The sequence below is a fragment of the Poeciliopsis prolifica genome, unplaced genomic scaffold, assembly GCF_027474105.1.
Source record: "Poeciliopsis prolifica strain line A6 unplaced genomic scaffold, Auburn_PproV2 SCAFFOLD036, whole genome shotgun sequence".
NCBI lineage: Eukaryota > Metazoa > Chordata > Actinopteri > Cyprinodontiformes > Poeciliidae > Poeciliopsis > Poeciliopsis prolifica.
This window is the reverse complement of record NW_026562411.1, coordinates 1,953,917-1,980,849: the sequence shown is the minus strand read 5'-3', so window position 1 is coordinate 1,980,849 and position 26,933 is coordinate 1,953,917. Positions and strand designations below refer to the sequence as shown.

Genomic DNA, 26,933 nt, shown 5'->3' with positions numbered 1-26,933 from the left:
TTGTTCTGGACAGTTTGGCTCCGTGTGAACACGCAGCAGCCAGCGCTGTAAACAAAGGTAGCCCTCACTTTTATTTAACAGATGCAGCCAGGCATGCTCAATGTGGAATGGACACACAGCAGGCCGAATGCAAGGAAGAGCTGACATCCACTCACTGCAGGCCGAGCCGCCCGCATCTGCCAGCTCACTGCCAGAAAGCTAGCTGCGCTAACGCTAACGCACCGACCATGAACATCAGTTCTGCTAATGCTGGGATGGTTTACCAACCTGGTATTTAGCAAAATGCTAATGCTAAAGCTCTGTGCCAATAGAGCAATTAAAAGAAGCTAACGGTAAACTGCTATGTCGACATGTTAATTATAGGAATACCAATACCAGCATGGTATTTAGGAAAAGCTAATGCTATTGTTTTAAAGTGTTGTAGTTATTAGCAGAAGCTAATGCTAAAGAGCTACACTAATACAGTAATTAGTGGAAGCTAAAGCGGTATACCAACATAAAATCTGACAGAAGCTAACGCTAAAGTGTTAAACCAACAAAGTAATAAGCAGAAGCTAATGCTAAAGTGCTCATATTATTCGGGCTGTTGTAGATTTTTTAAAAAGGTGTAGTAAATAGCCGCCAATGAACTGGAATCTTTCTGAGATTCATCAGTTCATTGAAGATTTGTATCTTTAGGAGCTCAGAAATTATCTTGTTTTTCCTAGAAAATTTCTGAGATCTCAAAATTTCTTAATTTTTTGCTGCAAATTTTCTCCTTTTTTATCAATCCACAGTGACTCTTAACACTCCGTCGTACTTCTCCTATATCTGCATTCGAAAAGTGACTGAAGAGCCGTTTGTGAGTCAGAAGAACCGGTTCTTTTAGGTGAGCCGATCCGTGGAGCCCGGATCCCGTTCGGAACCGGAACTCCCATCAGTCGGTCTGGATTTGCAGCAGCAGGGCTCGGCCTGCTGGTCTCCGTAGCAACGCGGCCCCTCCTCTCAGCCCGGGGAGTGTTTGGAAAGTTCACGGCGTGTTTGTGCGTGTCAGAAAGAGGCGTGGAGGCCGAACCCACTCCGAGGAGCTGCTCAGCCCGCCTGCAGTCTCTGCGCAGCCCGGAGAGTGACAGCAGCCCCTCTGCAGAGGAAGCGTCTGAGTTCAGGAGCCATGGAAGACGAAGGGTCCCACGCAGAGCCCGGCAGCGTGTCGGTCAGTGTGTCTGGCAGCACCCACACCCTCCCACAGCTGCAGCCCGACAACACGGAGCTGCAGATCAGCCCGTCCTCCGCCCCCTGCTCCCCGAACCCCACCGGGACCCTGAAGCGGCTCAGCCTGCGGGGGCCCCTGAGCCCCGCCGCGGCCGCCGCGCCCTCCTCGCCCGGCCAGGTGAGCGCCATCACGGTGGTGGCGCTGCTGGACAAGCTGGTGAACATGATGGAGGCGGTGCAGGAGAACCAGCAGAGGATGGAGCAGCGGCAGTCCGACCTGGAGGGCGCCGTGCGGGTGGTGCAGGGCGACGTGGTGCGCCTCTCCAAGACCCACCTGTCCACCGCAAACAGCGTCAACAAGCTGCTGGAGCGCTCCCGCAAAGTCAACGGCAACGTGAAGGAGGTGAAGGAGCGTCTGGACAGGCAGGCGGTGCAGGTGAGGAAGCTGGAGTCCAACCACAACCACCTGCTGAAGAGGAACAACTTCAAAGTGCTCATCTTCCAGGTTAGTCGGTTTAAAAGCTGCACCAAAACACTCAGTTTGCGCCATTTCAGAGGCAGAACCTGTGACACTGCAGCAGGTTATTATGGAGGAGTGCGGTTTGTGAGCTCTATTTAAAACAGCAGACCTGGTCATTACTCAGGTTGTTGTTTTAGTCCGAGCTGTCATGATGAATCATGGTGGAGCTGCAGGGACTGTTGCCTCAGACTGCTGCTTCAAAGCTGCACTGAGCAGCTTTTATTCTTTACATGTTTGCTGAAACTGTCATCCTGTTGTGACAGATACTCAGTGAACAGATCAACTTCAAATAGAAACAACCAATCAGAGTCAGGAGGCGGGTCTTAGTGCTGTCAATCATTACCACACACAGTCTGAGCACTGAGGCTAATTAGCTTCACTATAAACTATTCTTCCCCATTAGCACATTTAGCAGAATACATGAGAGTAAAAGTCACATCCTGCAGCTTTACATGCAGAACCAAGTATTTAAATAATCTGCTTTTTTATGATATTTTATTTCTCAACCTGCTAAATTCCCTCATATTTTGGTGGATTTTTGTTGCTCATATTAGATCAAAGATTTATTACTTGTTTTCAAAACAATTTGATCAAATGTTGTACAGAAAGTCAGTTAATGATTTAATTTGAGTTCAGGACACAGCAGTGCAGGCCTTCAAATGGTTCCACACGTGATCCGGATTTTATTCAGCTACATTCATCTGCAGAAACTCATTCTATAAAATTCTAGACTTTATATTGTTACCAGTTTATTTATCTTCTAAATCTTTCTGTAACTTAAAATATTTGCAAAAACACCAAATTATTCACATTTTAATTGGAATGTATCTCCAAATTATTTGTTAAAAATGTACAGATTTGCATATTTTTCTGTGGAGCATAACTCAGTTTTTTGTGAAAAATATTCCTGCTTGCTGATTTAAAAAAAATTATTCTCAAAATAATTTCTGACTCACGGTTTTTCTTCTCCATTTGCATCTCTATTGAACATATTCAAAAAGAAAATGCAGCTGAGGAAGATGAAATAATTTGGCTCAGAACAGCAGCCAATCCAGAAGCACCTGTCATTTTCCTTGATGCTGATTGGCTGAAGCAGAGATTCCACTGTAGATTCTTGCTGCTGCACTCGTGCCAACATGGCTGCCACTATTAACGCACATTAAGGTATATTTTGTGTTTGAACTGTTAAAACTGGCAGCTGTAAGCATTTGAGAGAGTCTCAAGTATTTGGAGAGTTCTGCTCTTTGTGGTTTGTGTTCCAGGTTCTGGTCCAATGTTGGCTCAAACATTTGTACCTGATTTAATGGTACTGTAGTAAAGTGTGTGATTGTCAGCTCCAGTTTTCATGGTTAAGGTTCTTGACATGTTGTTTTAAACATGCATGTTTTCCCCTATTAATGCATAAAAACTGAAATGCTTAATAAAAATGAAGTTATTGAGCATCCAGAGCTCGGCTAAAGCAGTGCTGGGTTCAAGATTTTTCCTCAAAAAAAAAAAAAACAACGGCGTCTCGTTGTTTTCTGCTAAAGTCTCATGAACCAGATTTCAACTCATTCATGGCGTTGAAGGCCAGAGTTGGATCCGCTCGGTTGTGGTTTCTTGTGGTTGTTGCAGAAGTTGGGAACAGAAAGAGTCAGTTTTCATTTTGAATGTTATCAATTTTTAAGGAAATTGTTCCTAAATTATAAAGAGTAACTTCAAAGCGACTTGCTTCTCGTTAGGACACGCGCTGCTCTGTTTGAGTCCATTTGCATCCCTATTTGCCTGGAGTTGTGGGTGTGTTCAGGAAGCGTGCGTCCAGCTGCAGAGCTTCGCACATTTACGCCTGAAACGAGACCTCTGACCAACAACTGCAGAGGTGAACAACACGATCCCAGTATTCACAAGTTTAAGGTCCCAGCAACATCCACCCTCCCACCCCCCCCCCCCCCCACACACACACACACACACACACACACACAGCTTTCCCCTGTGCTCCAGAAAAGAAGGGTGTGTCTGAGAACGGAGCTGCAGGAGATAATAGAGAATGGCTTTAGACGCTGACTCTGCCTGGATCTGCTTACAGGCTGCGGCAGGCGTTCACACACACACCTGGGTTTAGACGGGATGTTCAGCTTCAGCTGTTTCCTCTCACCTGTGGAGGAAAAACTCACTGATCTGGAAAAATAAATAAATTCCTAAAAAGTTCCTCTTGTTGTTCAGTAGTCGCCATTAAAGTCATAAATCCTGATATGGTCCGGTTTACTAGGAGTCGGCGTGGGTTTTTATCCTGTTGTGTGTGTGTGTCGTGTAAAAGAAGGAGGGGGGCATTGTTGACTCAGGCTGAGCCACAGAGAGCTCTTTACCGCCGTTGTTATCTGGTTTCCCAGGTACTGAGGCTCTGTTGTTCAAATGCAGCAGGTGCCAAGAACCTTAACCTGTTTAAGCCGGTCTGCAGGTCTATCGGTTTGTCTCCGCTCTGGGTGTTTTTCAAGCTGCTTGGCTTCGGTTTAATGTGCATTTAGCATGCGGTGTCTGCATACGGGAGCAGTCAGACCAAGTATCTGCATGTGTGTGCATGCAGCAATGCCGTTTGATGGTCAGGTGTAAGCAGTTACTGCGGTTGTAAAAGAGCCTTGCTGTGCCCGAGGGGAGGGAGGATTGAAGGAACTGAGAGCAGCCCTGTGTTCCTTTCTGTTCTTTACTCTAATTTGCACCCATCATTTTCTGCTGCCCCTAATGTCAGATTCTGCTTCCTTTAGCTTTTGCAGGGTTTACCCCAGAAAATTTGCTAAGCCTGGTGGTAGAGGTGTTACAGCAATCCACTAGCAACCCAACATGATTTTGTGTTAAAAATGTGAAAAGTTGCTAAAATTCAGAAATGCAGCAGTAACTGCAGTTGTAAAAAAGCCTTGCTGTGCCCGAGGGAAGGAGGACTGATAGAATAGCGTGCAACTCTTTTTCTTTTTTCCGTTCTTGATTCTAATTGGCACCCGTCGTTTCCTGCTACCCGTCAGATTTTGCTTCCTCAGTTTAGCTTTACTGCAGTTGTAAAAGAGCCTCGCTCTTCCGGAGGGGAAGGACGACTGAAGGAATAGTGTGGCCATATCTTTCTCTCCTTTCTGTTCTTGATTCTAATTGGCGCCCATCATTTCCTGCTGAGCGTAATGTCAGGTTTTGCTTTTTCAAAACCTGAGAAAGCAGGTTTTGCTTTGATGTCGCTCGGTTTTTGCCCTCATCTTTTGTTCCACCACCTGTTCCGATTCCCTGAGAGCTTTGATAACACTTATCTGTTGCCAAACTCGAACCACAGAGGCCGTTGGATGTCAGCGGAGGAGGGCGGGGGCGCTTCCTAATTGACCCCAAACAGTCGTGCTCCTGTATGCGGCAGCTGAGGTGGAAACGGGGACGTCCGTACCCGCTCCAGTTGGACAAAGATGTCTCCCGCTCTGCTAAGTCACTAATGAGGTCTTAATTACTGTTGTACTGGTTTGTTTACCTTATTGTGCTTTCCTGCCTCAGTCTCCATGAATTTCATTTCCTGTGACAGAAGTTATTTATTTCTGAGCAGATCTGAACTTTTCTTGTCGCTGTTTATTTCTCAGAAGAACCAGGATGCCAGATTGAATTTAAGCAGAGCGAGAGGCTCGGTTAGAAGTAAAACCTCAGAGGTTTGCACTGACAGGTAAAGCTCCTGTCATTGTTCTTGTTTGCTTTGTTACCAACCGTCTTGATGCTTCGTGCATCAGCACTTAATCAAAGGTTGTTGCTTAATCCAGCTTCAGAGAGAAGGAAGTAAAGCCTGTTTTTCCCTCTTTGTTTAATCTTTTCACTCAAGTCAGCCTGGAATACAAAGGAAGAGACTCATAAATCCCTTTCATTGTCTGTAAGGTCTGTTGGTCAAACTTTTACTTGTCGCTGTTGGATTTAATGTCCCAACATGGGGAAGCATGTTTGGTTCCACATTAGTTGCATTCGCTGCCAGAAAAAAAACAATCTTTTAAAGAGACAAGATAAGAATGCTTCACTGGGTAGATTTACTCCCTAAAGGATGTTCAAAGCTTTGGTTCTCTGCCTCAAACTAAGGATATTCTGGTTTCGTCCATTTAAAACAAACTGGTTTGCTTTCTTCATCAGTGCGTCTCGTTTGGGTCTGGATGAAAACAACCGTCTGGATGAGGTGGATGAGTTTCCAAATGAACTCATGGTTTGTTTAGGTTGTGAATGTGGTTTGACTGCTGCAAGCTTGAGCTTGAAAATAAAACCTCAAACCAAGAGAAAATGTAACCAGTCAATAACCTGAAGAAGTGATTCCGATCAGGAGATTATTAGGAATATTGGAGGAGTTTGAAGTTGCCAAGTTTTGCACAAATTGATGCTGCAGCGTCTGCAGACGTCCAGGGTGAAATGGGCTTCAAGTGCAATCATGCAAATCTTTTCAATAAACATAAAGGTGACGGTTTTTCATTCGACAAGATTCAGATTTTCTTCTGAAGAAACTCGACTGTTTGAACTTTTTAATTGCACATAAAATAAAAAAGGTGCTCCAAATTCCTTCATAGATTAGTTTTAAATCCAGCTCGTAATTAAAAGATTAAAACTTTATCCTCCCTTTTGCATCAGAGCATCACTCTCTCACCCTTTACTCTGCTCGTTTGATGCATTTAGAAGCTGAAAAAGGTTAAAAAATAATAAGATAAAACCAACCAGATTGTACAGGATGTGGCCTCCAGTACAGTAAAATTATTCAGCATAACCCGTTTCTTCAGTCTTCCTTGCTTCTAACTCAGAGTTTGATATTTTTCTTGTGAAAAGACAAAGACAGTGAAGTTTGGCCTTTAGGGGCATTAATAGTGATGTTCTCTTGCATCAGATTGGTGCATTTGTACCTGTGAAACTTCACCGCCGCCGCCGCCGCTGCTGCTGCTGCTGCTGCTGCTGCAGACGCTGCTGCTGCTGCTGCTGCTGCTGCAGATGCTGCTGCTGCTGCAGATGCTGCTGCTGCTGCAGACGCTTCAGATGCTGCTGCTGCTGCTGCTGCAGACGCTGCTGCTGACGCTGCTGCTGCTGCAGACGCTGCTGCTGACGCTGCTGCAGACGCTGCTGCTGACGCTGCTGCTGCTGCAGACGCTGCTGCTGCAGACGCTGCTGCTGCTGCAGACGCTGCTGCTGCTGCAGACGGTGTGTGGGAATTGGATCCTCCTCCACAGGTTGCTGCAGGCTGCTGGCTGCTGGCTGTTTTACGTTCCTCATGGTGATATATAACTTGTTTCAGGGTGTTTACATGCTTCTACAGACTTATTTTAGGTTAAAGTTGCAGATTTGATAAACAAGAAAAAGTTTTAAATGTGCCATCAGAGCAGAAAAAGTGACTTTTCTGCAGAAAAAGTGACTTTTCTGCACGTTGGTGTATTTTTAGCGGGAATAAACCTGTTCTCCTTGTTAAGCTGAGCTCTCAGCCTGTTAAGGCGTGCTCTCCAAATGAACAATGAAGTTTGTTTACGAACTACGTTCCTGCTCTGTTATCATTCTTACTTTCCCTTTGGGGTTCATTCCTTGGATAATCCTCTGGGTTTACGGCACAACGCAGAGCCCAGGATAAATATAGAGAAGGAAAAAAGATGAGCAGAGAAACAAGGGAAGGAAAAATAATATATTGTCTGAGCTGCATTTCTCAAGTGATGACAGCAGCAGTAAGAGGAAAGTTTGGGGAAATTTGCAGACTGTATGCGTGCAGACGAGCCTCCCTGCATTCAGGTTTGACCAGTCGGTTCAACTGTTTCCGTCTTGAAGACAAATGCAAGTTTATAGCTGCAGCTTCTTCTAGTTCCACTCCAGCTTTAATTACACAGAGAAGACTGAGAACTTTGCACAGCCTGGGAGAACGTCTCTGCAGACTTCCAGCATTCTGCAGTGAGGACTCCAGATCTCTGAGATGTTTTTACATTTTAATTGCAGTGAAGTTTGGACGCATGAACGCTGTAAGCAGATCGTTCCTCCGGGAACAGAGCGTCTTTGTTTTGGGCGGCTCACAGTTTGCATGTCTCTGGTTTTAGTTTGGCATTAACTGGTTAACGAGGCCGGTTGCTCTGGTTCACATCCACAACACAAGTTCAATGAAACCAATATCATATTATACAATCATGCAAAATAAGTAAGTACACCTTCTTTTGATTCTGGGACATTTACATGACATTTGCTTGCAAATTTAAATAAATGCATTTAATTTGAAAATCAAGTGAACAAAAACATAAAACAGATTCAAAATATAATTTCTGAAAAGAACAAAGTAATACTGTTAAAATCTTATCAAAATAAGTAAGTACACCCTTGCTAGGTTCCAGTGGACGGTTTTAACATGAGACCCGATGAAAACGGTTTATAGAAGAAAAATGTCCTTTATTGTCCCACAGAGAGGAAGAAAAGGCAGCAGCATGTAGGTTCACACAAATATAAAAAACAAATGAAAGAAAATAATATTCAGAAATATTCAAACTTATCTGCTGATCCCAGGAATGTGGAGCTGAGGCTCGACTTTATAAACTTTACAAAAGGTTCATTGATAAGAATAAAGTAACGATGAAGAAGGTCATGAAATTATGAGGAAACGTTTGGACCTGAGCTGCTGCTCTGGTTTGAAATCCTGACGCAAAAATAATTTAATGATGAGTTAAAAACTCAAATATGGTTTGATAAGATGCTCAACATGCCTCATTTTAAGTTTTTCTACTGTATTCTGGTAATATTAATATTATAATTATAATTACTACTTTACTCTTGAAATATAAGTTTATTTTCATGTTCCTCTTTCTCACATTACAATGGTTTAATTTTTATAATATGACTTTATATTGTACAACTTTATTCTTGTATTTTTATGGATTTTCTCAGAATATTCTGACTTTTTTGTTTATTTTATTGCAGCTTTATGCTTGTAAATTATAAATTTATTCTCATTTATTATGACCCTTTGTCACACAGTTTTAGTCTCACGTTATTCAGATTTTTTTTGTTTAATAACTTTTTTCTGGTGATCTATTTTTCCTTTCATCTTGCCTTCAGAGGCAGAAGTTTACTTGCGGTGGATGAAACTAGAAGAGCAGAAACGTGAAGTGAAATGATGGAAGCTGGGAGGAAGGATCTGCCTTAACGCTGCTCTGTGCGCCGCGGACGCGCCGCCCTGTCACTGAATACGTTTTGTCTGTTTTGTTTGTAGCTTCAGCTGCTGATTCAATGAGACAAAAACATGGACAAACTTCCTGCTCAGCGCTGTGTGGCTCTCTGATTGGCTCCTCGGAGCCTCGGCGTTCCTGCCAGGAAGGGAAACACAATCAGCTTTCTGCTGGTTTTCCTTTTACTTCTGTCTGAAGCATTAAAAACGAACAATAACTTCCTGGACTTCTGCGGCGGCCATCTTGTCCTTCATTGTCCAACATTAACTCTGCGCTGCTCTTATCAAGCACCGGTTGATATGCAGCAGAATGGGTCTGCGCTGCGGCTCACTGACTTATTGAACTGGAAACGTGGAGGAATGTCGACGCGGAAAACGTTTCATTCCTGACAGAGAAAACGATTTTAAAGCAGCTGTGAAGCTTTAGTGAAGCAGTTTGGAGATCAGCTGCAGCTTCACGTCCCTCTGATGACTCGCATGCAAATGAGGAAAGTTAAAGGCCACGACCCGGATGTGTCAAATGACGCTCCCAGATTACAGAGAAGCTGGTGAAAACGCAGGAAGCACTGAGTGACGACTTTTAACGTTAAAACTCACAACAGAGTATTAGGACCTAAACACAAAGCTGCAAGAATAGAGTTGGAAAACTTTATTCTGGTAGGATTTTAACTTTATGAATTAAGTGATATTATGACGTCTTATTATTATAACTAGAAAAATAACTTTTTTTGAGCTATTATTGTATTTCTTTAAACTTTGCCAAGGCACTGAAAAAAGTGACCCAAGTCCTGAAACTAAATTTATATTCCATTTTTTACTTGATTTTATTTTTATTTTTTGGCACAAAAGTAACTTTGAGTCAAAGACCAAAAGTTTTCAAACTTTAAATATTAGAGAGATGGCGGCTGAAACGTTTTGACTAAATTGGAGCATATTTTCCCTGTTTTTCCATATTTTCCCTGTTTTTCCATATTTTCCATGTTTTTCCATATTTTCCAGGGTTTTCCATATTTTCCCTTTTGCACGGAGCTTATCGTATTTGTTCTGCTCCAAAGACAAATCCCAGGTTTCCACTTCCTTCCTGCTTCCTTCCCATGTCCACAGATGGTCAAAACGTTTGCAGATGAGGGGAGGTTTTCGCGGTCGGTCCGTTGTTCCTGCTGCAGGTTCTGGTCGGAGCGCTGGACGACCCGGGTCGCGTTACAGAGTCAGAGAGCAACTCACAGTGAAAAGAAGGAAAGATGTCCGCCCAGCCGTTCTTTCTGTTTGGTTTCATTTAAAGCTTCCTATCTGTCTGGTTGTTACTGGAGATCAACAGAAAGTGGATCTGTTCTGAGCTGAAACTCTAAACTCATGATTATTGAGACCAAGTTTTAATTTCCATTGATTTTTTGATACAGCTAAAGAAAACCCAAACAGTTATAGTCTAACCAGGCTTTTAAATATGCTCATGCACTGGTGTGTAGTGGCTCACACTTTGTCCTTCCACTCAACTTTCTGTATAAAACTGACTGTGAGCAGCAGGACATTTTGATTGGTCTGATGGAAAACTTTATAAAATCCAAACTCTGAAGAAAAAAAACATCTCGAAATCTGAAACTGTGGACTTGAATCAGTGAATTAATCATCAACTTTGAGATGATGATGTATTTCTGAGTCTGAATTTCTGGATTTATATGTGCGGCGGCCATCTTGGATTTTATATTTTAGGGTTGAAACTTCTGATTGGACTCCAGACATCCCAACTGCAGGAGTTGAAGTTCATCACTTTGATTTGTTACATAATATATTTGGTATCAATTTAGAGCAAAGTGAAGTTATTTTCAAAACTTTGATTTGGATTTGATCGGGTTTGATTATCTTCCAAACTAATTGATGGGTGATCGGAGCGAAGCGGCTGCTGTTGCTCCGTCTCTCCGTCCTTCACACACCTGCTCATTTAAAATAGATGATTCAGCTGAAAACAGATCAATTGAAGGTGTCCGGTTCCAGGAGTGGCCCTTCATCTGAAAGGTGAGTCCACTGAGCCACACCCTGACGAGAGTTTACAAACTAGCCATTAGATGCTAATGGTACCGTGCAGCTGATAAACACCAGGTTGCATAACTGCGCTGCTGTCAGCCTGGATTATCGTTGTTTTTCTGCTCTTCTGAAAGAGTTTCTTTCTTTAAACAAAGCTGGTGTCTGACAGACAAACTGCATCGTCTCTAATGAGTCCGATAATTAACGAGGCTCCCAGGAGGACATCAGAAGGCGAACAGTCGGTCCCGGGTCACATGGTTCTGAGGAAAATGCTGCTGGAAGGTTAAACTGGGGTCAGGTTCGTTTTCACAGTCTAGTTGTTTAAAAAGCTGAAAGTTTTTGGGACCAACTGGAACCAGCAGGACAAAGTTTGAATTCGTTTGCCGAAAATAAATTTTTAAAGCCACAATATGAAAAATATGAATTACCAGAATAACATTGTAGTAACAAAAGAATAAAGTTCTGCAGTGCAACTTTATTTTCGTATTATTACAGTTATATTCTCGTATTGTTAAGATTTTATTCTTTGATTATTATGAGTTTAATCTTGTATTACTGAAAATTTATTCTCATATCGTTACAACTTTATGGTAGTGTTATTATAACTTACTGTATTATTGCTACATTATTCTCATATTATTGTTACTTTATTATCTTATTATTATGACTTTATTGAAGCATTTTTATGACTACGTTGTTATATTACATATATATTTTTATTACAATTTTATTCACATATTATTCTAATTTATTCAACTATTGAAACTTTAAGCTGGTGTCATGACTTTATTCTTTTACTATGAATTTTTTTAGTAATTTTACCCCTTACTGCCCTAAAACTCTATTGTAGTTTTAGTTTCCAGTAGCTTTTCTTGGTGAACAAACCTGATCCAGTCAGAGTCCAACATGTCCGGTCTCAGGTTCCCCCTGCAATAAAGTTCTTATCATCCTGATGCAGGAAACAAAATAAACTGTTTCCCTCATAATGACCTGATGGAGTGGAGCTGATTAAAACCAATCCTGACTCCCAGTCTCTTCAATTAATTTCATTTTTCTTTGCTTGGATTGTCATCAACATCTTGTGTGAATTTTATGTAAATTGAAAGATATTTATTGAAGAAAAATCTGTTCAAATCTGATTTTATTGGCTGAACAAAAGGAGAAAAACTGAAAACATAAACATAATATTCTCCTCCAGGCCAGTTTCCTGCTTTCTGTTTAAAAATATCCGGACTTTTAATTACGTGTCTGTTTGTTGTTGATGGCTATCTGTTGTTTCCGCTGAGCCTGGAGCTTCGCTGCTGTCGAGGCCAATTAAAGGTTCTGTTTACAAAAGTCTTTAAAAAATAAATTTCTGAAAGTATTTGCTAAATGCTGGCAGGTTGTTGTGGATTCAAACCTGTAAACAAAACAAAGACGTCAAGATGATGGAGGCCTGCGAAACGTCTGGACTGAGGAAAACTGACGAGTTTTCACTGAAACAAACAAATAAAATCAACAACTGTTTCCTATTCTAGCTTGAGCTAACACTTTTAGCACTAGTTAAGCTAGCGCAAACACCATTAGCAGGATCCAATAACACAAACAGGAGCTAAAATATTATCAAACATTAACACCTTTGTTAACAGGATCTAACACATTGGCTAAAGCTAACAACATTGGCTAAAGCTAACACTATTAGTAGGACATAATACCATTCAGCCTACTAATGGTATTAGCAGGATCGATGCTAATACCATTTGTTCTAACTGCTAGTTAGTGAGTTCGCACTAATAGTGATAACTGACACCAACACCATTATTAAGTTAGTCAGCTAGTTAGCACTGACTAATGGAGCTAACAGTATTAGTTAGTTCTAACTAATGTTTAGCGATAACTTTTAGTCAGTGCTACCACCAGAGTTGGTACTGTTAGCAGCATCAAGCTCCATTAGCTCGAGCTAGAACTGAACTAAGACTATTAGCTGGAGAAAACACTTTCTGAGGGCTCTAACACCATTAGCTAAAGCTAGCACAGTTAGCTAGGGAAAGCACCATTAGTTAGCATTAACACCACTACCCAGAGCTAGCGCTGTTAGCAGCATCTAACACGTTTAGCTACTGCTAGCAATCTTAGCAGGAGCTAAAATGAAATCAAAACAATCTGAAAGATAATGAATGGTTGTTTGAAGTGAAAATGAAGTGTCTTAACGTCTTTGTTACGAAACATTTTAATGTATTTGAGAAAATGTTCTGAGCCTGATGCTAACCGTAAAACAGTTTGAGGAAAAAAATAAAATATTTGTGGATTTCAGCTGTTTGTGTGCAGCTGTGAGTAACAAGAGAAAAACAGATTTTTTGGTTGAAACCCAGAAATGAATGTTCCAGGATGTTTTAGCTGGTTTGGTTCTTAACTTACAAAACAACATGTCCAACTGGAGCAGATTGTCTTTCCATTGCTGGAGTTTTCTGACGAATCCAGGTCTCCTGCTCAAGCTTTCATTGTTCTTTAGCTGAGGGCTGAACTGCGGGCCAGGCTTGGCCCCGACTCCAGAACACACTGACAGATTTATTCCCTGTACCTGGGAGATATCGCACATACCTGGCCCACACCTGAGCCTTGATTCATAGCTGCATTTTTCAGATCTGGGCAGGAGATACCGGCGCTTTAAAACCCTGCCGCGTTTTTATTTTTTGAATGTCTACAAGGTGCAGATAAGGTCCAACGTTGATGAATAAATGAGTCATTCTGGTCTGTAAACACGCTGGGAGCACTTTGGGAACGTCTCACCAGCTGCCAGGCATTCTTTGAAGTGCAGGCATTTTTCTGTCCGTCCATGCAGGTTGCATCACCTAGCAGAGCGAGGAGCATTGGGGAACGGGGTTAAAGTTTTGGTTCTTTGTTTTCCCACCAAGCAGATGGATTTACTGAGGAAATAAAAGCAGGAATGGTGCAGAGGCTCGGTGTTTCTGGAGGTTTTTAAAGTTCTTTTCAGGAGGAAAAAATGTTGAATCTGAAAGTTTGGTGACATGAACCCAGTGGTGGTCGATTCCATGACTCAGCGTTTCTACAGCATGGAGGAGGTTAAGGATTCTGGAAAAGACTGGAAAGTAGATTAAAATGTTATCTTTTAACTAAAACATTCATCCAGGCTTTTATATTTCTATAATCTCTGTAATTTTCAGTCCTGATGGAAGTGAACTCCAGATTAAAGTCAAGTTTGTTTCCAGTTAGTTGACCTTTTACCCTGTGAGTCATGTGGCTGGTCTCTCAGTCAACCAGCTGAATCGGTCAGTCAGTCAACCCAACCATGTGATGTGGACTATAACCCAGTGAAATTTACAATACAGCAGGTTTCTGAGCCTCAGGTGATCCTCCCATCGTTTGTTTATGAGCATTTCACATGTTCGCTGGAGAATGTGAGCCGCCGGCTCCGCTCCGCCGCTCGGCCAGAGAGGAGTGGAGCTCATAAATCCCCGCTGGAGGAGAAGACTGTTGGTGCCTGCATGCTTCTGATTTCCTGATTGTGCACAGATGAGCAGCAGTAAGTCAAACGCTGGACACGAAGCTCGTCTGTTTATGGTGTGTTTGTGCGCCGCTGTGTGCGGCGTGTTGGAATCCTTCAAAAGAAACGAGTGAAATTCCTCCGAATTCGGGGGAAAGGCATGCAGAGACTGGTCTGCTCAGGCCGAGTCTGGATGCCAAAGCTTATCAACACAAAGTCGACGCTTCTTCCACGATGTCACGGAGCGATTACCGGCCTCAAATGTTGGGATATTTCACGCTACGTTCAAGAGATTTATGTCCTGAAATGTAATATTTAAAGTGGCGTTGATCTATCGACTGGATAAGTTTCAGTTATTGGTGGTAAATAAAACACACAACTGATGATCACAAATGTTATTTTTGCTATATTTGCTTAAAAAACCTCCTGAATTAAAGTACCAAATCAGGAGGGACGGCCCGTTACCTAGCAACCCACACTGAGCTCCAGCATGTTTGGTCAGCTGGTTTTACTGCTGTATGAGTTTTGTTGGTAACTTATCATCCAGAAACCTCTTGTTTGTGCAGATGGTTCCACTTCTGCTTTTCAAAGATGTGTATTTGTATCACCGTGCATCTGTTTGTGGGATTGTAAATGTTCAGTGGGAGCGTGGAGAGCAGCATCTTCTCTGGATTAACAGCGACAGAATCCCCAAATAGGCAGGACTCACCCGACTAAAATCATAATTTTGTGTAAAAAAACATGTTTTGTGTCGTCCATAAATTCATCCTGACCATAATGGATCCCCTTTAACATCCATCTCTTTCTTCTGTCCCCCAATAGGAAGACAATGAGATCCCTGCCAACGTGGTGGTCTCCCCCAAAACCCCCGTACCGAGCCAGTATGACGCAGAGTCCACCGTCCAGCCGGCTCCGTCTATCACAGGATCTGTGGAAGGCAGCCGCACTCAGGAAGAGATGCTCCAGAAGATCAGTCTGTCCTCAGACGACGACCCTGACCTGGCGTGCGCTGCGTCCCAACGAGACGAGGGCGACTCCCTGGAGTACGACGTCTCCCCCATCAAATTCGAAAGAAGGTCTGACCGGTTCAAACGCTCCAGTCTGAAGAAGGTCGACAGCTTAAAAAAGGCCTTCACTCAAGCCAAGATCGGCGAGAAGGTAAACCAGATCACCTCCAAGATTGTTCCTCCAGAGAAGCGTGAGAAGATCAAGAAGAGCTTCACCCCGAGCCACCCCAAGTCCCCAAGCGCCAAGGCCTCCACCTTCAAGATTTCCCCAATGACTTTCAACGTCAAGAAGGTCAGAGATGGGGATGCTCAGGAAATGAAATCCCCAGAGGAAAAAGCCCATGTGGAAATCCCTGCGCTGAGCGGTCTGGGCGGTAAGATTCCCTCAGGCGAGGTTCACATCCAGGAAGTGGCGATGAAGGAGGTGGAGGAGACCCTGAGTCCGGCGGAGACCATCCAGGCGGAGGTGTCCGTCAACGGGAAGTCCTCCAGCGTTGAGGCGGAGATCAACGGCGAGGGTCTGGCCGGCCTGGCGGTTCCGGAGCACGACGAAGATGTTGGTGAGGAGGACGAGGGGGAGGAAGAGGAGGATGAAGAGAAGCAGAAAAGCCCCGTTGAGGTGGCGGCTGAAGTCCAGATCACCACAGAAACGATCGCCGTGGAGCAAGTGTCTTAATGCCAACCGGCTGAAAGCATCAAGTCCGATTCTTCTTCTATTCGTCTTTGAGTTCCTAGGATTGCAGAAAACCCAAACGTCCCTCCTGGCTGCCGGGTGGCGATGCACCGTAACTCACATCACCAACATCTCCAGGGCGCTGGAGCAACCGGCTTCCTGTTCCTCGCTGAAAAACGGCCTCTTTTGTTCCCTCTGAGTTTTCTGGAAAGTGAAAAAGAAAAACCAAACTTGCTGAGGCAGCGCATTGCCAGGTTGCGCCGGAGCTGGAATGAGTCGGGTTTTTTCCTTTTCTTCCTCTTTGTTGGCTTGTTGAGGTTGTTTACTGGATTTCCAGATCCGACCCAACCGGTGAATCTGGTCGTCCACCGTCTGCTACAACCGAGCAATTATAAATCTGTTTTCCTCTTACTTTCTGATCTCATAACTGATTTAGATCATCATGTTGTTGTGATAGTATCTAAATACTATCACAACAAAAACAACTGTAAATTATTCCTATATCGCAGGGTGTGGGGAAATAAAAACTGTTAAAAAAACATTAAAAATCTATATAAAGGGAGATAATTGCTAACGTTTGGAGGCATTAACCTGGTATTTACTTTGACTGTACACTAAGGTCACAGCTCTATTTGTTTTAGGATTTTAGGGCAGAAAGTAACGAAATTGTTTCTTTACACGTCTCATAAACAGAAAATAACTTCCTTTCACAAAATTATAGAAACTTTTAACTAAATACCTTTTGATAGTTTCATATTACTGGTGGCAATATGTCCACAAAAATATAGATACATTTAACATTTCTTTATATATAAACTGTAAAAAAAATAGCAAAACTTAGTATTAATGTAATGCAAATTAAAACAACTAAAATTATACAAAAGCTTGGTGGCTTAATTAAAGAACAACTATTTTGAAAAATACAAATTTTGCATGTTTTTATTCTTCCATTTGGGTCTAAAACGATCCAACCGCTTACAGAAAACACCCAGAAAACACTCAGAACACTTAGAAAACACTCAGAACACCCAGAAAACAACCTACTGCCAGCTGTTTTCTGGCAGTAAGTTAAGGTTTTTTGATGCCTGTAAAAAGAGTCTCTTCATAAACCTCCCGATTGTTACCTAGCAACCTAGGCTGAGTGCCAGCATATTTGGTCAGCTGATTTTACCGCTGTATGGGCTGTACAATGGCTGCTGGAAGTAACAAGTGTTTGTTGTTGTCTCACCAAACAGAAATCACTTGCTGAATTCCTGTTGGTTGTGTGGGAGGCTCCACTTCTGCTTTTCATAGATGTACAGTAAAATCCCATTACCCAAGAATGATTTTGTGCAAAAACAGTAATGAAAAACAGTAATGAATATGTTTTAGCTCCATCCTAGGAATCATAATAGGTCACTTTTATCAAAATTTTTTTAAACCGCGCAAATTTTTGACCCTGTTGTTTTTCCGTATGTTCGCTACTTGCTGCTGTGGATCACCTAAAATCTGAACTTTTCTTTGCTGACTGTCGTCATTTCCACCTTGGCCTTGCACTGCTTTGGTGTGGATTTATTTAATACAGATTTACATCTAAAACAGGATGATCATTGCTTCTGCTTGTTAATTTTCCACGCCTCTTGCGAGTTCAGACCTCCTGCTGTGCTGCCTTCGACTTGCACAAGCTGGTCTGAGTAATTGCAGACCCGCAGGGACGGATTCCAGCGGCTGTGCTGAATAAAACACACCAGGAATGTGTTATCAGTTTTACTCTAACCGATTGCATCTTGCAGATCCAAGTTTTCCAAATGCATAAAAACCAAAGTTTACATTGAAATAATTTAAATTTCTGACAGTAATTTACAGAGTTTGAACGGGTCGAATGGGAGCAGATAAAAGCGAAGGAAAACATTCCCAGGTTTGACTGATGGCTCCTGCTTGGCACATTTTTCATCCTCCTGGCCTCCCAGTCTGAAACTGGTGGAGGTTCAGGGAGAACCACAGGTGTGCTGGAAACTGGGAAAGTTCTCCAGGTGCTGGAAGGGACCGAGACGTCGCCCTGGGTGATTTCAGCAGGATTTTAAAATGTTTTTCTGCGTTGAGGCTCGCGTTGAACCGTGGGAATAAACCTGTTTTTTTTATGGGATTGACGATCTGTTGCAGCTTGACTTGTAGGCACATAAATTCTGGATGGAATAAATCCCCCAAAAAGCAATAAATTAAAAAATTTAAATATTAATATATCATCTCCATGTTAACTGTGCAAAACATGCATTTACTAACTTGTTATTCCTTATGGAAGATTAACGCTCATTTTATTGTTTTGGCACAATCAATAAATATATATATTTGTATAATATGAATAAATAAATGCCTCATTTGTGTGAAATTATGGGGAAATTTTAAAAGATGGGAAATTATGTTGTTGATTCACATTGTTTTAGAGATATTCGCATATCTGAGTGAAAAAACGAATCTTTAGTGAATTGCAGAAGTATTCATGCTTGTTTACACCGGATAAAAATGAAACAGTTTTATATTACATATTCTAATATATACTAACTGCTTTTATTGTTGGATATTTTGCCCAGTTGCTTATTATTTTTTAAATAGATCAGTTTTTACTGAAACTGTTGTCCTTCAAAGCTCATGCTGATCAATACTTTTTGCTCTTTTATTCATGATGGGATTAAAAATATCTGGGAAATGAGAAACTTCAGAAACAAGCTTTGGGATGTGTTAAAGGACAAAACGCTAAATAATTTGATGCATTTTCTTCTAAACGCCTCACTGTGTGTCTTTTTAAAACTTCATGTGTTTCTTCAGAAATTCTCCAGATATTTTGGGGTTTTTGCAAATATTCTGTTCGCTTGCATAAATAAAGCTTTTGTTTTGAAATGATCTTTTTCTGTGTTGTTTGCTGAAAGTGAAGTCAGTTGTTAGAGGGGCTTAGCCGCTGAAACCAAAGATCTTCTCCGTCACAGATGTTTCACTGCCATCCTTCCTGCTGTTTCTTTGCAAAGTTTAGTCCTGCATCAACCAATAAAGATTTTATGACACAGAAATGGACTTTTTGTGGTTTATTTCCTGCAGGAAAACGTGCAGAATGTGCAGAGCTGAGTTGAAACGAGGCGTGTTGCTGATGAGTCACGGTCCAGGGAGCGGCTCAGTTCCTCACCTCTGCTCCATGCAGCACTTTATTCAGATTCAGGCTGAAATTAGCATTAGCTAAAAAGACTTGCTTCACTAAAATACAATACACTCAGAAGAATGTTTCCCTTCTACTGACCAGGTGGACGAACCAAAATCAGTCAAAACCATTTGGCTGCAAAAACAAAATCTTCCAATTATTCTTGTCTAGTTTCGAGTGCAAATATTTTAGTACCCTTGAAATGAGACAGAACTAAGTTACATGTAATTATTTGTCAATAATTACTTAATATTGATGAAAAATTGGCAGATTATATAACTTATAACAGGGGAGACCAAACCTTTTGCAACCTGAAGTTGAAAATACGTGGTGGCCATTTTGTTTTTCTCACTTTAAACACAAAATAATGTCATTATTTTTTATTTAAATCCTCATCCAGAAACTTTAACTGCCAACTTTTTATCCCAATAAAAGGTAGAGCGTTTCTGATCCCTTTCATGTTATGTAGTCTAGAAATTTTCCCACGAACAAAAAGGAAAACGTTCTTCAGAAACCATTTTATTAATCAAGACAAATAGAATAGTGTTTTTGGTTTTTTTGAGTAAAACGTTTCTGAATGTTTAATGGGAAATTAAAAGAAAATGTCAGAAAAAAAATCTTGTGCTAAAAACAATATAAAAGTTTCCACTGGAGAACCAAATTTGTAACTGCAGTCGGGGGCCAAAAATAAATTGTTATCAGGGCCACAAATGACCCCTGAGCCACACTTTGGACACCCTCAACTTATGAGACATGTTTCCCGTGTCATAACTGGAACAATCTGCCAGGAAACCAAAGTTATTGATTCCAACAGGTAAAAAGTTACTGATTTTAAGTATACTAGGAAATTTCATTATAAAACACACACACAAATGGTAAACTTCAGAGTTTTTGCAGTGCATTTGTTGCTTCCACTTGCAATATTAAGAAAAACTAGAGAAAAAACAAATCTGGTCCCAAAACCAGATTACTCATCCTGCATTATCTGCCTGACAGTCCTTCACTGTTTGATGGAATATCTTTGCTGCACATCAGGGTGCATGCAAAGTGCAAAATGTCTCATTTATTTACTGGAATTGCAGCATTTATATGTAGAGGAACAAACATTTATTCCGAATTAAAGACTCGATCTGTCGTAGATGAGCAGGAAAATGACACGAGACAGACAAGAAGATTCTTCTTTATTTAATCTGAGGTCCATAGTTGTAACGGCATTTGACATTATTTATATAAAGAACTGAAAACCACATGTCTTCCTCCCTTTTCCAGATAGCTTTGTGTATAAAACCCCAATAAAATACGTTGAATTGAATTGCAACGCGGAAAAACACAATAACGTGTGAACGTCATCAAACCAACATACACGTCAATCGGATGGTGTTTGTCTCCCTCTAGTGTTTGAAATACTACATTACAACTTCCGCGTCCTTCATGTTACACCTCGCCAAACGTTGTCTAAATGCTAGAAACGAGTGAATTTACACAAAAATAGCAACAATTTTATGCACACGGTTTCCACTGACTGGTATCGTAGATATATCCAGCTCGTGCACCTGTAGGATGTATTGTCACGGTGGCCGAGAGGTTAAGGCGTTGGACTCGAAATCCAATGGGGTTTCCCCGCACAGGTTCGAATCCTGTTCGTGACGATTCACTTTTTGATTTAAAAATGCAACAAGCTTTTACGACACATTTTGATTTATTACCCTATGTATATTTGACGTAATGACAAAAATTCACCCGGATGATTACACTCATTACTGAGCAGTTTTAGGGAATATCCGTGATTACAACGTTAATAAAGTGTCCTCATGCTGAAATCTCGCATGCTTTTCTCGCGTTGAAACACAAAGTTGCGACCCTACTGTGAGTGGCAAGATCTGCTTGACTACAGATATGAACCTGTTTCGAAACTAGAATGAGCCATTTTTATATGCAGTTAAATAACTTTAGAGTGATATGTCGTGAAATATTGATGATAAACACACTAATGTCAAATTATTTACCATATTCCTATTTTGATGAAATATAAAACTTGTTATAGCCAGTGTTAAATATTGTTATAAAATATTTATATTAATTAAAACGAAAATAACAGAGGGAGCTCATTTATGCCTTTGTCAGGGAAACGTATTTCTATGTGTAATGAAAACGAGAAAATATTATTTATTTTTAACGAAATATAAAAATACGTTTCTCTGTGTCGCTACACATGCCACTTTAAATATGGCGGCCACGTTGACGTACATCCCCAAGAGCGTCACAATCTTGAACTCATGTGGGGCTCCGGTGCGGGTGAACTGAACCCCCTCCTGTTAAGTCGATAATGGTACAGTCCAGGCGGTATAAAAAGTCACCGGCAGCGAACAGTAACGTAGTTTTTGGGGCATTATAGAAAGGAGGAGAAAGTCGGTACTGTACGCAGCTGGCTTAGGCTTTTAATAGTTAGCTTTGTTAGTTCGGCCCAGGAGGGGCTAACATCCAGAACACTATAATCCCGAGCTTTCAGGAGTAATTTAATTCGCTTAGAGTTATAGCAAAGCATCTGGTCAGCCTACAGCTCCATATAATCTGAGCCACACAAAGGAAGCATCAGGGCAGCAGTATAAGCGGTTCAGGGTCAGAGATGGTGTTTCCTCACTGCAGGCTGGGATTAAAATCTTTCTAACTTCAGCTTCTTCTGCCTGCGAAGGGTATTTTAGACACTCCAGCCTCATAAAACTGATACATTATTATCTTATTAATACGGGTTTAGCATTTTAGCTGGTGTTATGTGAAGAATGAAACCGTTATTATAGCGATAGTCGGGACAGAACGGCTCATATAATGCATCCTGAAACTAGCCGAAGGTAGCTAGTTAACTGCGAGCTAACAAGCTTTCCGCTAACAAGTGGTGCTGCTGGGGACGACAATCACCGTCTGGTGTTATTTATGGGCTCATTAACCTCGTGACTCTGAATGGAAGCGTAGAAACATCCCGATTCTGAAGCGTTAGTGGCAATTTGAAGCCGTTTATTTTTGTGGAGCAGGGCTGCGGCTAGCAGGCTAACTAGCACAGCTAAGGCTAACAGTAACCGCTGAAAGGCAAACCGAAGGAGAAAAAGAGGAAGCTAGCAGAGGCTAACCAGTGATGGCAGCACCTTCTAACGAGGCCTTGTTCCTGATTAAGGACGTGAAACCGGGCTCTAAGAACCTGAATATTGTGTTCATCGTGTTGGAGATCGGTGAGTTGTGAGGCTAAAGTAGCCCCCTCCGTCCCCACGTCCACTCGGGGTTGTGTCTCTTAAAGGGACCGAGGTCTGTCGCAGCTCTGCTGTCTGCCATTCACCTCTGACTTTCTAATCGTTTTGTTTTATGTCCTCTCAGGACGAGTGACCAAAACGAAAGACGGCCATGAGGTGAGGTCCTGTAAGGTGGCGGATAAGAGCGGCAGCATCGCCATCTCGGTGTGGGACGAACTGGGGAGCCTCATCCAGCCTGGAGACATCATCAAACTCACCAGAGGGTAGGTCTGTCTCAGGATGCGTTTGCTTAAATTAAACTGTCTACAGATGATTCATGTTTTGTTTTGAAGGTATGCATCCATATGGAAAGGATGCCTGACCCTTTACACTGGAAGAGGGGGAGATCTTCAGAAGATTGGAGAGTGAGTAAATCATTCAAATTTCACTAGATACCCCAAAAAGTGGTAAATATAGATTTGAATTCACATCACAGTTCTTCTTCAGCTGCTACTCTTTGTTTCACATCAGAATTGTCAACCAGTCAGGTGTCACATACAGTAGATGTCCAGCATGTGTGGGGTCTGCAGAGATGTTGGCTTCCTTTTTTCAGACATTAGAAGTTCAGCCGTCATGGTCTTCTCTGCAGATGCTTTATTAATAAACACAAAACTGAGTGTAGTGCCACATTGAACCAAAAGGATTGAGTTACTCCAACTCATTCAGATCCTTTGCCATTTTCTTACTATCTCAAAATTTTTCCTGGATAATGTACATTTGCTTTGTGTGTGAAACTGAAGCATTTTGTCACCATTTGTCTGACTTTTATGAAACCAAAATGAACATTAAACCTATTTACATTGTTTAATGTCCTTGCGATGTTATGCAATGTTGTCAACAGTCACTTGATTAGTTTCTGGATGTTGGTCAGAAATATCTTCTTTTTTTTTTCCTCAGAAATATCTCAGTTTGTGCATAAAAGTAAACAAACATCAATTATTGCTAACCGGTTTTAATGGCTCCTGAATTACTGCAGCCTACAATACATTTGCAGCTGCGGTTCTGGACAAAAATTACAAAACAATATATTTAGCAGCTCCAATCTGGTGACTCAGTGATTTAATTTGTTTATTGACAAAATTGAAAAAAAAAAATTTGAGTTCCCATTTAGCAAGAATTTCTTCTGTTTTTATGACAAAAGCCATTCTGAATGCACTGTACAAATGAACTTGATTGATTCAGTTTCAGAGTGTTTTTGTTTGATTTTTAGTTTAAGTCAGTTTTTCTTTGCCAGGTTTTGCATGGTCTACTCCGAGGTGCCCAACTTCAGCGAACCAAACCCAGAGCTGCTCGCGCAGACGAACCAGCAGAACAAGTCTGTGAGTACCGACGCATCGGCCAGAAACCTGCAGGTCACGCTCACTTTGATCTGATTCTGATTTTTTTAATGCGAGACTTTTTGGTTCTGAGTAACTACAACACAACAATGTCCAGGGCTGGACAATATGGCTGAAAACATATCATGATATAAATGTTTCATATTGGTAAATATTTATAATTATCGATGAGTCATTTTTGAAAAATATCTGAATTGCAGCCAAACCGGTGACATGGCCTTTCCTGACTTATCTACGTTGTTTTTTATATCTAAGCGGTTCGGAGACGTGCTGGGGAAACTTGAAACTGCTGCTGGTCCAGTTACCCGGCATGTTGTTGCTAGGCAACCAGAGAGCGAGAGTTGGTTGATTTCACCAACTTTCCGTGAGCTAGCTCTGAGGTTGAGCAGCTAGCTCTGAGGTTGAGCAGCTAGCTCTGAGGTTGAGCAGCTAGCTCTGAGGTTGAGCAGCTAGCTCTGAGGTTGAGCAGCTAGCTCTGAGGTTGAGCAGCTAGCTCTGAGGTTGAGCAGCTAGCTCTGAGGTTGAGCAGCAGGAGCTTTTCCTCTCCCAGGAAAAGATCCTGGGAGAGGAATATTCGTTTCAGTGAATATTCAGTAAATTCTCATGATTGTTGTGGTATTTAAATATTTTCAGATGGCTGACATTTTGTCCTCCAAACAGGGAAAGCCTGACCAGAACCAGAGAGGAAACTCTCCGCCTAATCAGAATTCAGGTACCGTTGCTCCACCAGGTCAGTGGCTTCGGCTTCTTTTGGGTTTTTCTTTTGAAAATGGCCTCCAGGAAAACTCTAAATATTATTTTAATAACGTAGTAAATCAACTAGTGAAGCAGTGGGATTAGTTTGTAACTCACAGTTGCATTTGCTTTCACCCTGAATTTCCGTAATTTCTCTGAAGTTTGAGTCATTTTTAATTTTTTCTCTCACAGGTAACGGCGCCATGCCACCGTTTGCCAACAACCCGACCCCCGGCGCTCCCCGCGACCCAACGTTCGGCAACGCCGGTCGTTCTAACGGACGGTCGACGGCGGGCAACGGCGCGACGCCCGTCAACGCCAGCGGACCGCCGGCGACTACAAAGTCCTCCGTCACCATTAGCAACGGCAGGGATCCGCGACGCGCCAAGAGATGAAAGCGATCGGTTCGGTTCTGGTTCCTCTCCCCGCCGGTGACGGCCTTCACAATAATGAATGGTTTTATACAGCCTACGGTAGTCAGACGCATCATTTTGTCCTAGTGATTAAGCGCCAGAGCTACGGGGTCGGCCATCTTGGATGGAGACCTGCAGTAGTTATCCAGTGTTATCGCTCCCTCCCTCCTCCTTTCAGAGAACACATCCTACTTGAACACTTGATGCACTTTCTTCTCTTAATTTATGTTGAAGCTTGGCTGTGATTTAAGTCAGGAAAAGGTGTTCCCTCTTTATTTTCTCCAAGTGGAAAAGGCCTTAAGTGGTGAGGATGCGTTCAGCCGCATCTGAAGTGACTCTTAAAACACGTCAGCTGTTAGATTTTAATCATAGCCGTACAGAATGACTGTTTCCTCTCCATAAACCATGGGTTTCTTGTTTTTTGCCATGAACTGTACCTTTCTATCTTTATCACGGACCAACGATCAGACACGACGGTTCAAGTAAATCTTAATTATGCTGCCATATTTGGGTTTCTATTTGGTTCCAGAAGCTCCTGGTGTCAAACTGACATGTTGGGTTCACTGACTCTAATGGCGTCTGGCCTTTTCAACCTACAGTTAAATACTTTATTTTTCACCAATAAAATGTTGTTGGTTAAACATCTGTATGTTTCCGGCCACCAAAGTGCCACAAATAAACTTTCTCAGTTTCAACTCTTCAGCACCATCTAGTGTTAAGAACATGAATTTTTATTTCCCTGTTGTTTTTCTCTGGAAGTGTCAACAATGAATGCTCCGTTTTGCAGCAACGCGTTGCTTAACCTTAACCCCAAGTTTCCTCACATCCTTTGTTGCACCAAGCACCTAAATCTTTGAGACTTCTGTCGTCTCTCTCACACTTTCTCCAAGATTAAGCTGCGTAGAAAACCTAATGAGAGCCCAAAAAACATTAATTTAAAAGGTAAACACCATAGATGCTTATTAAAATTTAAAATGTACAATAAACAGACCAATTATCATTGTCTGCTCTATAATTATCTAATGTCTTGGTACTAAGATCTAATTCATTAAAAACTGGATTTGTACAGTGGAAACTTGCATTTCAATCCAATATGAGGTGCGTGGGCCTTCTGTGGCGCGCCAACAATCCGGCCCAAAGACATGATGGTGATTTGAAATGTTTCCTAAAATGAAACTTTCTGTGCAGCACAAAGTTTTGCTTTTATTTTGGTTTTATAGTAAATGACCAAAAACATTCAGATTCAGGTAAACCTGTCAGTTTCACTACATTTAGCAAAACTTCAACTGGTCTTGTTGCTGAGAATTTAAAGATGAATTGTTAGCATCCATATGCTAGTAAGATTCAAATGAGAAATTTAGTTTGGAAATAAATATTTACCATCACTAAATAGTGAGTTAAATATTTAGCCTTCAAACTAAATAGTTTCCTTTAAACTAGTCAGCCAGATATTTATTTAGCAAGCTAAATATTTAGCTCACTTATTAAACACTGAGCTACTTGCTTAGCTTTGTACTAAAGAGTTACATTTTGAGTATTTAGCTTCAAACTCCCTGGTGAGATAAATCTAGACATTTAGTTAAGCTAAACTAAGTATATTTAGTCATTTGAAAGGCTGTCTGAGAGCAGACATGTTGGAACTTTAAGGTTGATGAGAGATAATATGGAGTCATTAGCATCAGAGGTGAGTAGCTAATCTTTACTTTCCTTACATTTTGGAAAACTTAGAAATCGTTTTACTGCACTTTGAAGAATCGCTGCAAATGTTCTGATGTCAGTTTGTGTTTGCAGAGCCTGATGTTTGGAGATCCAGAGGAAACTGAGCATCTTGTTTCACTGAATGAACATCTGCTGTAAGTATCAGTTTCATAAAGTTTATACTGAAAACACTGATGGACGTTCTGCTTACATTTTTATTTTGAACGGCATTATTTGTATTTAATGTTTTTAG

At 41.6% G+C, this 26,933-nt stretch overlaps 2 protein-coding genes and 1 non-coding gene across 3 annotated transcripts; all 3 read left to right on the top strand.

Annotated features, from left to right (window-relative positions):
• The first annotated feature begins 963 nt into the window (after window positions 1-963).
• On the top strand, window positions 964-18,927 carry cavin2a (caveolae associated protein 2a). The gene is made up of 2 exons (XM_055052919.1): window positions 964-1,696; window positions 15,190-18,927. The coding sequence occupies exons 1-2, from the start codon at window positions 1,151-1,153 to the stop codon at window positions 16,048-16,050; spliced, it is 1,407 nt and encodes a 468-aa protein (XP_054908894.1). The 5' UTR covers window positions 964-1,150; the 3' UTR covers window positions 16,051-18,927.
• Window positions 18,928-20,783: 1,856 nt separating this feature from the next.
• Window positions 20,784-20,865, top strand: trnas-cga (transfer RNA serine (anticodon CGA)). The gene has a single exon. It is a non-coding gene; the product is annotated as a tRNA-Ser (tRNA).
• A 738-nt stretch (window positions 20,866-21,603) lies between these two features.
• nabp1a (nucleic acid binding protein 1a) lies at window positions 21,604-25,687 on the top strand. The gene is made up of 6 exons (XM_055053116.1): window positions 21,604-22,440; window positions 22,583-22,721; window positions 22,791-22,862; window positions 23,732-23,816; window positions 24,495-24,564; window positions 24,762-25,687. The coding sequence occupies exons 1-6, from the start codon at window positions 22,347-22,349 to the stop codon at window positions 24,962-24,964; spliced, it is 663 nt and encodes a 220-aa protein (XP_054909091.1). The 5' UTR covers window positions 21,604-22,346; the 3' UTR covers window positions 24,965-25,687.
• The last annotated feature ends 1,246 nt before the right edge of the window (window positions 25,688-26,933 follow it).